This window comes from Anomaloglossus baeobatrachus, chromosome 1 (genome assembly GCF_048569485.1).
Source record: "Anomaloglossus baeobatrachus isolate aAnoBae1 chromosome 1, aAnoBae1.hap1, whole genome shotgun sequence".
Classification (NCBI taxonomy): Eukaryota; Metazoa; Chordata; class Amphibia; order Anura; family Aromobatidae; genus Anomaloglossus; species Anomaloglossus baeobatrachus.
The window spans coordinates 310,199,605-310,211,896 of record NC_134353.1 but is presented as its reverse complement, the minus strand read 5'-3'; the positions used below and the strand labels follow the sequence as shown (position 1 = coordinate 310,211,896).

The 12,292-nt window shown below is 39.5% G+C and overlaps 1 protein-coding gene across 2 annotated transcripts in view; it reads right to left on the bottom strand.

The window, feature by feature from the left end:
- Positions 1–1,972: 1,972 nt before the first annotated feature.
- The window catches only part of RASSF6 (Ras association domain family member 6), a 281,755-nt gene continuing 271,435 nt past the window's right edge, over positions 1,973–12,292 (bottom strand). For both annotated transcript variants that reach the window (XM_075351194.1, XM_075351201.1), the window contains 4 exons: positions 9,826–9,877; positions 7,847–7,965; positions 7,661–7,758; positions 1,973–2,641 (listed from right to left, as the gene is read on the bottom strand). In XM_075351194.1, coding sequence (XP_075207309.1) covers positions 2,566–2,641; positions 7,661–7,758; positions 7,847–7,965; positions 9,826–9,877 — 345 coding nt within the window. In that variant the 3' untranslated portion in view covers positions 1,973–2,565. The remainder of the gene's footprint in view (positions 2,642–7,660; positions 7,759–7,846; positions 7,966–9,825; positions 9,878–12,292) is intronic.

The following is a 12,292-nucleotide window of genomic DNA, read 5'->3' as shown; positions in this document are numbered from 1 at the left end:
AGAAAGGTGTGGAAGGAGTAGGAGGTAGAGTGGTGACTTTCTGAAAGGGAGAGGTCACCGGTGAGGAGCAGGGCTCCTTGAGTACTAGGTGGCAGACGTTGGTCTGGGCCTGGTAGGAGCTGGAACCCCGGTCGCAGGGGATCGTGTCAAGGGGCACGGATTGCCGAGGAGGGCAGCCGGCGGCCTTGAGCCATCTCCGGGCAGGGGCCAGGGCACGACGGGGTACGCGGACCCTAGGCCGGGAAGTAGCTTCAAGCGTCCTGGTAATTTACCCGACAGGGGTGAACCCTTCAAGATTCATCCCTCACCCGCTCCAAAATTGGGGTACTAGCACACCAATGGGATAGGACTTTCCTTGACACAGTCCACCAAATCCCGAGCGTGAACCCTGAGAGCAAGCTCACTCCGTTAGCCATACGGGTGAGCGGGACCCAACTAGTTCCACACTACAGGGTCCAAACAGTGAGCAAGGTGCCACTGAAAAGGCCACAGGCTAACAAGCAACACCAAGGGCACGGACCCACGCGTGCTCCCTCCTGGCTGCAGCGGTGCTCAGAATTCTGGTTTACAAGCTGTCGGGGTCAGTATTTTTGGACTGAGTGAGTACGCAGAAACCCTTCCTTTTCCCAACGGCACCCCACTCCTGCACTACAAACACCGGGTCCCGGGGCACAAACTCCCTACCCACGGAGGGGTTAAACACCTTGCTGCCGCACCATCATCACCGGGCTCCCCCTTTCCCCAACAGCAGCGGTGGTATCTCACCTTACCACGCACCGTGGGTGGCGTCACAAACTTCTAACTCCCCTGTACATACTCCCCATTTTCAAACTCGAGTGTCCGCATGAACCCCCAGGTCCGGAAACCCCTCGAGCCACTGCGGTTCCGGATCCGAGCGGCTCGGGGGCGGTACAGTCTTTTATTATTCCAGCACTTTATTAATAATAGGCATTATTTATGATCATCTGCTACTTTGCTTGCACGACACTTTATTTAATACCATCTTGCTGCTTTGGCTCAGTTTATCATTGGGATTATATGTGACCGCCATTATCAAAGATTTTTTTTCATTTCAGCACTTTATTATTGACAGTAGTTATTTATCATTAATTTCTGCTTTTATTGTAATCAGCCTCCCTGAAATTATATTACTCTTTTGCACATGCCACTTTCTTCTATATTAATTTGCTGCTCAGGCTCAGACTCCAGCACTTTATCAGTGATAGGTTTTATTCATCATTCATTGTTCATTGCTGCTTTATTTGTAATCAGCTTCCCTGTAACCAGTTTTCGACTTATAATTTCCATGTCGGTTATTTATATTTATTTTCTGGTTTTGAAGGGAGGGTGACGTGTGAGCACATCTGACCTCATATAGAAGATCTTATACATCTACTCCCCGTGTTTTGGATTGGTCAACTGTGGGACTCACTAGGGATTTATTCATTTTCTATTGCATACATCACCTTGTTACTGTAAATCAATTTGCTGCTAAGGTTTATTACTGGGACTACATGGTATCATGGTCTGTTAATTAATATTTCAACACTTTATTGCTAATAGTGCATTTTTTTTCTATTTATTGACATATACTATTTTAAATCAGTAGAAGCCACATTTATTACCAGCTGCTATATTTATTTTGGTCTGTATAAGTGCCTTGAGTTCTGTATCTATTGGTTCCCATTTTTCCCGTTATTAAATTATTGTCTGTATGTTGTTACACGGTATATATGAAATCATGCGTCTTCTTATTGATTGATACTTATTGATACTCATTGTGTTCATTTTGTTTTTACCTGCACCTGGTTCTTTTTACAATTATCAATAAAATATTGTGAATTATTTACATTAGATCTCAGGTCGGTCTTTCTTTCCGGTGAATTTTTGTTGTTGGTTCCGATTGGTCGATAAAAAAAATAATAACATATAATTATCCTTGTGCTGGCACTTATTTTATTTTAGTTTCTATACAATTGTGGTTGATTATGTGCCCCTTTTTCCTGTTTGTCTTCCATTAACAAAAGGGGTGTAGTACTCTAGCCAGGTCTACAAGGCGCAGCACAAGTCTTCATAACAAGCAATACTCCTACCCATTCCAAAATTGTCCTTCCAACCAAAAAGGGAAATAAAATAACAAGATAAGAGTTTTTATTTCAAGACTGAAATGCTATCTTACAGTTATTATGCACTTTGAGGTTTACATTAAATGGCTGGAAAAAGTGGAGACAGTTCTTTTCTAATCAAGCAGATACCACATAAAGTGGTGCAATTATTGGGTCTCCTCCAATGGAATCATGATGCACCTCAGTGCTACATTGACAGTCTCAGTAATTCCAGCACTTCATATTTGGCAATTAAGATTTAAATATATCTTATAGCCAAATAATAAATAAATAAATTGCTATCACTGCTGACGTTTCCAAAGAGGTTGACGATGGGCTCTCGATAGACCATCCAGTATATTCAGGCTTAAAGAAAATTGATTGTAGTGTCCTGTTATGCAAAACATTCAACATTTCATCATAGTCTAGTCCCTCTGTTTGAAAAATAATTCTGAAATTATTATACTGTGGTTTCTGTCTTTTTGGTAGTTTTTGAATTAAGGTGTTGATGTAGTATATCTTTCTCTTGAAGATACCTTAAAAAAATATACAAAACAATGAAATTAGTAGTATCTTAGGTTTTATGTTGAAAGAAAAAACAAATCCATTGAGTTCAACATTTTTATAATGCAACATTGATATGTAAGGAAAACTTTTCATGAGTGCCATATTTCAGCTTCCTAATATTCAGATACATTGCGGTTTAAAAACGATCTGTCACAAGGTCAAATTATTTATTTATAGTCAGGGTATTTTTCATGTAATTTTTCTCTTTGTTTTTTTCTAGTCTTAAGGCTGCAATTCAGATGCTTAATGTTGCATGTTTACTGAACATTGTTTCAGTTCAGGTTTTTGGTGTTTTTTTGTCTGTTATCTTGCTTTATTGCAAGTTGGGGGCGCAGCAATCCTAATACTGAGACTGAACAACTAATTGCGTCGCACTTTGCTATGTATTTAATCTGGGACACAGCTGACCACTTGCCACCATTCATACTGGAGTTTTGACATGACACAAGTCAGGTATTGATAATGTTTTTAACTTCAGTAGGTTAGGGACTGTCTCAGATGGGTACACCGTGACGAGGTGAGACAGCTTTTTACCTTTTTGCAAAAATGTATACACCAAGTACCCTGTTATTAAGCACTTGCAATTTATTTATTTATAGTCAGGATATTTTTCATGTAATTTTTCTCTTTAGTTTTTTCTATTACTTTATTTTGGGTGCTTTACTGAATATTACAATTTACTTATTTAATCTGCCCCAATTTTCCAGAGATTTGGGCCTTTTTATTTAGTGCTACTTTTTATGTTCTTTAATAAGAGTGGCTCACAGAATTATTTCAGGGCATATCTTTAGGCATCTATGCACTATTTATTATCATGTGAGCTGCACCCCCTGATAAAGGTTATATAAATTAGAAGTAAACGAAAATTACACATCTCTGGAACCATATATCGGATTTTACAAACAAACAAAGACTGGAATACAAAGTGTAGCAGCATGACTTAAATAAGAGCAACAACTGGCCACTGTTGATTTGGTGACAGGTAGACATGTGTGAACCTGCAGATGTTCAGATTCGGCGGGTCCGGCCAGACTTAAAAAAAAGTCTAGTTGAGGACTGGACTTGACCCAAACTTGACCCTTGATATTGAAACCCATATAAATCTAAGGGACCCAAACTTAAGTGTTATAAATTGGTGGTAGTAAGAGCTACGGGGCTGCAAAAGGAAGCACAATGGGGATTAAAGCAGGACAATTATACTTACCGAGTTTCTGTGTAGCTGTCCCATTGCTTCTGGGTCCAGTCATTAGATCTCATGAATATTCACGGCTTCCCCCACCCACCCTTTGTGACGGCATCTGTGATTGGTTGCAGTCATCCAGTGTCTATGATTGGTTGCCCTCACACTAGCTGTTTAATCACTGCTCTCACAGCTGCAGCTCCATGAGTGTGTCCCGGATGCTGCAGTAATCTGTCATGACCTCATGATGTAGCAGAGCTGGGATCGTCATGGGACGTTGTGGTGTGGATTACGTCGGACCTGCAGGGCTCTTTTGGCGGTTAATTGGAGAAGGAGGGTGTTTTTTTCTAAATAAAGTATTTTTTTCTGTGTTTTGTGTTTTTTTTTTTTTACCTACAGGGTTAGTAAGTAAAACCTCAGGCTACTACTAACCTCACACTTGATGACAGCTGTGATTTTTGACAAATCACAGCTGTCATTAACCCTTTATATTACCCCAATTGCCACTGCTGCAGTGCAATTGGGATGAGCTGGGTACCACACACCAGTTTTTAAAATTATTTATTTAAATAATTAAAAAAAGCTGCATGGGGTCCTTCGTATTTCGGTACACAGCCAAGATAATGCTCACAGCTGGGGGCTGTAGCCTCCAGTTCTCTGCTTTATTTGCACTGGGTGTCAAAATACTCAATTTTTTCCAATTATTATTTATTGGACTAGTCAAAGCACTTGTTACAGTGTGAAATGGCCGTTGTCCGCTTGCTGCTCCTCTCTCCCCCTCATGCTGTAATTCACATGCTTTGAATATAGCTTAAAAACCTCATGGTGAGATGCCGCCTTCCTTCCTTTACTTGGATATTTATTTAATTTTTACACTCCACTTTGGAGACCCAGACAGTGTGAGGGCAACCAATCATAAATGCCGGCAGTCTGACTGCAACCAATCAAAGTCACTGTCACAGAAGGTGGGTGAGGGAAGCAGTGAATATTCATGAGATTTAATAAGCGGACCCAGAAGCAGTGGGACAGCTGTGTGGAAACTCGATAAGTATATTTGTCCTGCTTTAATCCCCATTTTGCTTCCTTTTTCCTTTTTTATCTGGTGGCCAAACTTAAACACTAAAATGGACTTTCCTGACAAGTGTTCGAGGTCCGTGAATGGAAAATAGGTGTCTGTACGGACCCCAAACTTTACAGTTTGGGTTCACACAACACAAGTGACAGGTCCTCTTTAATTGCCTTATCAACTCACAAATAAGCCTGGTACTCTATATCATCAGAGCTATATTTATTATCTAGGCCAACTGCATACAGATGTCAATCTTTTGACTTTTGGCACAAGGCTGCATATAGATTTCCCAAAACATCAGTAACCCACTCTTAGTCAATAAGTGAATTAATAACTCAAGAGAAGATTATTGGGATGACACAGGGGTCAGCCACAGCATTAATATTGTAAATTTCTAAAACATTAGATTAGATTCTCTCCCTTGAAAAAGCAATAGCACCTTCGCGAAACGCGCGTTGGTAGGCAATCCTGCTCCTTCTTGGTATGTGCACTTTGTATTTTTTGGCTATCAGAACCTGTCTTTGTTCTACCTTTTCATTGTAACACTTTTTAATCCCAGTATTTACTCGTATGAGTCCTTTGGGACCCTGGTTGTTTGACGCACTTGCACTTTATTGATAACCTCTTGCCACGCTGTTATTAATTGACCCAGGTATTCCCACTGAGCTACATCCCTGTTTCTGGGCTTCTTTATGACAATCATGACTTATTCTGATATATGCTAATGATCATGATTCAACTGCCGTTGTGGCTCTGCCTCCTCAGAATACGATCTTGTATAAAAAGTAGAGAACAGTATTTATTATTATTTTTTCATATCTTTTACCTGATTACCGAATTCTGAGTTGGCAGATAAGAATCAAAACATTTTTCCTCCACATAGTGGCCCTTTTTTATGCCATTATCTCTGTTTGTTCTACTCCTGTGCCATTTACATTAAACAAATTTTGGTATCACCTCTCACACGGCTAATAGAGATAGTAGGTTCCTGGGTCCCACCTCTCCCACGTCTAGTCGTGATTGAATGTTACCTTTATATGCCTCTCTATACTCTGTGCCGCCCATGACTTATTGGTAGTTGTTTTTAACCCATCTTTGCTGTCATTACGTGTGTAACCTTCATCAATAAATTTGTATTTTTTGCTTAATACTCGCTGTTTCTCCTGTTTCTCTTGTAATTGAGTAGTGCATGCACTCTGCCGGTATACACATGCCAGCAGAGTGTAGATTACATGGCTCTTCATGTGAGAATTTTTCTTATTATTCTCTTCACATATATGCTAGATAGCTGATAAGTCAATGACCATTCGGCCATAAATCTCTAAACCACTGGCAGCAAAAGTGGGTACCTTCTTATGTGAAAATGGACAAATTGTGCCCATAGTATCAATATTTCATGTGGCTACCATTGTTTTCAAGCACGGCTTTAACTCTCTTGAGCATGGAGTTCACTAGAGCTTCACAGATTGCCACTGGAATCATCTTTCATTCCTTCATGATGACATCCCAGAACTGGTGGATATTAGAGACCTTGAGCTCCTCCACCTTCTGTTGGAGGATGGAGTTGTGTTTGAAGTCGTTAGCATGTTGGAATACGAAGAGAGGGGATCATGCTCTATTTCAGTATATCACAATACATGATGGCATTCATGGTTCACTCAATGAACTGTATCTCCCCGCAGCCTTGCGGCGCTTATGCAGCCCAAAACCATGACACTCCTATTACCATGCTTGACTGTGGGAAAAACACACTTGTCTTTGCACTCCTCACCTGGTTGCCGCAAAAGACGCATGACACCATCTAAACCAAATAAGTTTATCTTTGTCTCATTAGACCCCAGGACATGTTTCTAGTAATCCATGTCCTTAATTTGCTTGTCTTCAGAAAACTGTTTGTGGATTTTCTTGTACATCATCTTTACAAGAGGCTTCCTTCTGGGATGACAGCCATGTAGGCTAATTTGATGCACTGTGCTGTGTATGGTCTGAGCACTGACAGACTGATCCCCACTATTTTAACATCAGCAGCAATGCTGGCAACACTCATGTGTGTATTTTGAAAAGATAACCTCTGGATATGACGCTGAGCATGTGAACTCAACTTCTTTGGTTGGCCATAGCGAGGCCTGTTCTGAGTGGAACCTGTCTTGTTAAACTGCTGTGCTACAGTTCAGTTTCAGGGTGGTAACAATCTTATATCTTATCTTATAGCCTATGCCATTTTTATGTAGACCAACAATTATTTTTTCCAGATCCTCAGAGATTTCTTTGCCATGAGGTGTGCCTTATTGACCAGCATGGAGAGTGTATGAGGGATAACACCAAATTTAACACATCTACTACCTATTCACACCTGAAACCTTGTAACACTAGTCACCTAGGAGGGAAAATGGCTAATTGAGTACAATTTGGCCATTTTCACTTAGGAGTGTACTCCCTTTTGTTGCCAATGGTTTAGACATTAATGGCAGTGTGTTGAGTAATTTAGAGGGCACAATACATATACACTGTTATAAAAGCTGGACACTGACAACTTTACATTGTATCAAAGTGTCATATATTCAGTACTGTCCAATGAAGATATAATGAAATATGTCCAAAAATGTTAGGGGTATATTCACTTTGTGATATACTGTATATAGTTAAAGCCGCTACAAGCACAAATATTACTTTAAAAATCTACCTCATGCTAAAGCCCCCCATTATTCACAGAATCCTGATGATGATGAGGTTGCTTACTTAGTGATAGTCTTTTGGATTTCTCGCTCTTCCTCCTCGTTCAGTCGCTGCAAAATATTTTCCAAAAGTGGAAGGCTAAATTTAATATATTGTGCTACCTGTTGACCAAGAAAACTAAATATTAGAGGCATGCTTTCCTTGAAATAATAAACAAAACTATGTTGGAAATGTTAAGTATATATATACATCGCCGCTGATCTCTTCCGCTTCTCTGTCCATGAGGAACATCCTTGCTATGTTTCCCGAAGGCCCTTGCAAGAGTCTTTCCCAGAGCGGACAATCTGTGTTCTTCAGTTTTTTCTTTTCTAAGTTATAAAAATATTTTTCTAGGTTAAAATAATTTACTAATATTTTAAGCTAAAGAAGAAATAGTTAATATATTTTCATTGTATTCCATATTTTCTAGTCTCCTTACAAAGAGAAGGAATAGCCTTCAATGCTACACTTGCATGTCTACAACTATACTGACCCCTAATGGAACAATAACAATTTGTTTGTATAGAATATCAGATGTGAAGAGGAAAGATTGATTTATGTATAATAAGTGTTGACACTAAAGAAGTATATTCCCAATGAGGGTGAAAAAGAATTCATTCACCATTGCAACACACTGACAAAAAAACGTATTCCAAATGATAATACACTTTTTTTCTGTGTCCTTTTGCATAGTAAAGCACAGCCTGCTTTGTTTTCCTATACAGCTTGGTTACAAATGTGGATGCTATATAATAACCAAGATACTGCTGTGTGAAAGTGGCTTAAAGCTGTTGCTCTAAAATAAAAAATACATGTAGTGCTGTAGAGGCCTGTAAACTTCACATACTATGTTAAGAAATTAAGCTCAGGAGTAGAAATTCTCAGCACATTTCAGCTTTAAATATTAAAATATTATGTATTTCACATTCAAGATATTCTGCCTTTTGCTAGAAACAGCGCTCACAGTCATATAGTTAGTAGTAATGTTGCAAAAAGAGATATTTAGAGTTGGGAGAATTGATTCACAGAACTCTGGTCCATCAGTAATCTATCACCACTGGACGCGAATCTCCTAACCTCTCAACATTTCCAGCTATTCTTTTGATTAACCAGGCTGGCATGACATTGTGTGTCACACTACAATTGACATGAGGGTAACATAGTAACTTGGAACAGGGGCTCCTAAACTGGCCGTCACGCTAGGGGCCCAAGCTGCCCCTTATCCCAGAGGTACTTCTGAAGGTGAAGAGGTCTGGACTGCCAGCGTAGCCCTGACTCCTGATCAGCTCTAGATCTAATACCCCTCACCCCCAAAGCAGGAGAGCGCCGGAACTAGAGTGGTAAATCCCACACAGAATGACAGACTATGGAAAAACCAAACACAATCTCACAGCAATCACTCACAGAGGTATTGACAAAATATGCTCAGGAGGAAACAAAGAAAAGGAAGGAAATAATCAAACGACAAGAGAATTTGCACAACACACCAGAGTAGCATAGAGCAGTTCACTAGACACTGAATAACCATGCACATAGAATGGAATCGCAAATGCTATTTTCGGCATGGAGGAAAAGATTCCACCATCTTTTAAAGGGCGGAGGCGGCCATGATAGGGTCATGGGTTTCTGGAGACCTATCAGCAATTTACAGACCAGAAGAAACTAACTCCTGCTATACCAGCAGTAGTAAGCATACAACAGGTTGACGTGGGCTCTAAGTGAGGAACTTAAAAGCACCAGGTGGTGTGTCAAACTCTACAGTGTGAACAGGGTTGAATAGGGTCAGAAGGCGCCATGATACCTGGTGAATTTAGAGCTGAACACTGTGTGACAACAATGATGACATTGCACTTGCCGGACTAATCAACAGAAGAGCTGGAACTGCTGGAAGGCGAGGTGATTTGCAGGCCTCTAGTTGAGTGATTCAATGCAAAATCTCTAACAGGGCCCCAACTAACATAGGTCTGTAAAAGTAATAGTCTTATCATTTAGGCCATAGGGACCTTTTGGATCCCCTGGTCCCCAGGACCCAGATGCGATTGCAACCACTGAACCTATTGGAGTTACGCTACTGTTCACACACACATACATATATATATATACACATATACATATACATATATATATATACTGAACGCTATTTAATCTAATATAAATTATGGCAAACAGTTAAAAAGAGAAAAACTCACCTCCTGAGGCATGAATAATGTACAGTGCAAATTCATTGGGGTTTGTCTCAATCTGTGAAACACAAAATTGTAATATTATTATTAACGATAATAATTTTATGAAACTGTTAAAAGCTTAGATGTCTTGGCCCTGATTGATCATAGCCTTGTCACTTGTTTTTATCTTGTTTTGTGTGTTTTGTGTCTTTATTTTGTTTGCACCAATTATTCTATTTCTAGTAATTCCAGATGTTTTAACCTGATTAATAAATAATGACAAAATAAAAGCTTTTAAAAAGTCAGAATTTGGCCCTATTTCATTCTAGTCCTCCCTGGTGTCTTTTTGAGTATTCCATCTTGCACAAAAATGTTGACACAAAATTAAAAACAGCCAAGTGACAAAGGAGTGGTATACTGTAAATTCAAAGGCTTCATCATCAATGTTTTTGTCTTTTTTTTCCGGAGTAAAATGGCTCTAAATAGTGATTTTGTTTTTATTTGAACGTTATTTATTGTATAACTTGGACTTTCTTTAAACTATCTTTTCTAGGTTTTGTTTTTCCCTTTGTTTGATAATGTTGGCATAGGTTTTCTTTTTTAGATGTTTTAGCTTAATTCATCACCCGCAACTTTTCTAAATGTTGCAAAAATTGTTTTACCATGGAGCTCCATTACCCTACTGGAGTAAAAAATCTGGCCAATGTTATTTTCACACTGTTTAAGACTAAAGGCCGCTTTACACGCAACGACATCGCTAACGAGAGGTCGTTGGGGTCACGGAATTCGTGACGCACATCTGGCCTCGTTAGTGACGTCGTTGCGTGTGAAACGCAGGAACGACCGTTAACGATCAAAATTACTTACCTTATCATTGATCGTTGACCCGTCGTTCCATTCCTGATTATCATTACTGTTGCAGGATGCAGGTTGTTCGTCGTTCCTGCGGCAGCACACATCACTAGATGTGACACCGCAGGAACAATGAACAACCTCGTACCTGCAGCCGGCTGCAATGAGGAAGGAAGGAGGTAGGCGGGATGTTACGTCCCACTCATCTCCGCCCCTCCGCTTCTACTGTGCGGCCACTTAGTGACGTCGCTGTGATGCCGAACTAACCGCCCCCTTAGAAAGGAGGCGGTTCGCCGGCCACAGCGGCATCGGGTGTTAGCGATGTTGTGCGCCACGGACAGTGATTTGCCCATGACGCAGAACCGACGAGGGCAGGTACGCTCGCTAGCGATATCGATAGCGATATCGCTGCGTGTAAAGTGCCCTTAACATGCCATACTTAAATGGATCCTGCAACTTTTTGCTTGTTACAAAACAAGAAAAAAACAAAAAAAATTATAAACTTAATGTATAATTTTCATTCTTTTTGTCACTCTTATTTTTGACTTGCATTTATTGCTGGTTTTTGTGCCAAATTCTTCAACAGGTTTAACACAAGTTTATGGATTTTATCATAATAAAAAATGCTCTACATTATATACTTAATTAGTTTGCAATATAAAAGATAGATTTAGCACAATATGATCCAGACACAGGAAAAAAAATAGGTGATTTTGATTTTTTTTGTGCACATTGTTGAAGAATTTGGCAAAAAAAGGAACAAATACCACAAGACATAAACGAAAAGTCACTTAAAAAAACACAAATGACGAATCTGGTCCAAACTGTTAAAGGATGTTTCAGATAAATCACAGAGTCTGAGCCACTGTGATAAATTTGGCCATGCATTCTAATTATAAATTTAATGCAGAATTACCCCTTCCCAACTGGGCAATTTTCCATTTTTTGTGCTTTTGTTTTTTCCTAATTTTCTTACAAAAGGCATAATTTTTTATGTTGCAGCAACATAGTTGGCTGTGTTGAGGCAACATAAAGTTATAAAGATAATCTGAGAATCCAGCTCAAAGCATACAAGGTTTCTTCATTTATATGAAGTGCATAATAACAGCAAACGTCACATCAACGCGTTTCAGGTGCAAGATGCACTCTTTGTCATAATCATGTCTTGTACTTGAAATGCATTAATGTGAAGAAATCTCATATGTTTTGAGTTGGATTTTCAGATATCTTTATTTATTTGGAAACCATGGCGAGAGTGGATCCGGGACTCAATATTGAGGACGGATGGACATTTTGGTGTGCTGTACTTTCTTTTCTTGCTTAAAGAAGTTATGTCTTTTGTTTTTTTGCGGGATGGTTGTATTTTTAATCTCGTTCATTTTATCATGCGGCTTATTGCAGTCAGAAAAATATGAAGAGCAGTGAAACTGGGGAAAAAATGCAATACTGTAAATTGCATGCATCGTTGCGGGGCACTGATAGCTTGCTTTGACAGTTGGGTGTTTGCTGAAGACCCCTGTGTCTGCCATTCCAGAACTCTGTTGAAAACCTGCCTTTGATTTTTATGATTTATCACAATACAGAGGATATTGTTGTATATAGTACAAGCAAACAGACAATTGCAGGTTCAAGTCCTCTA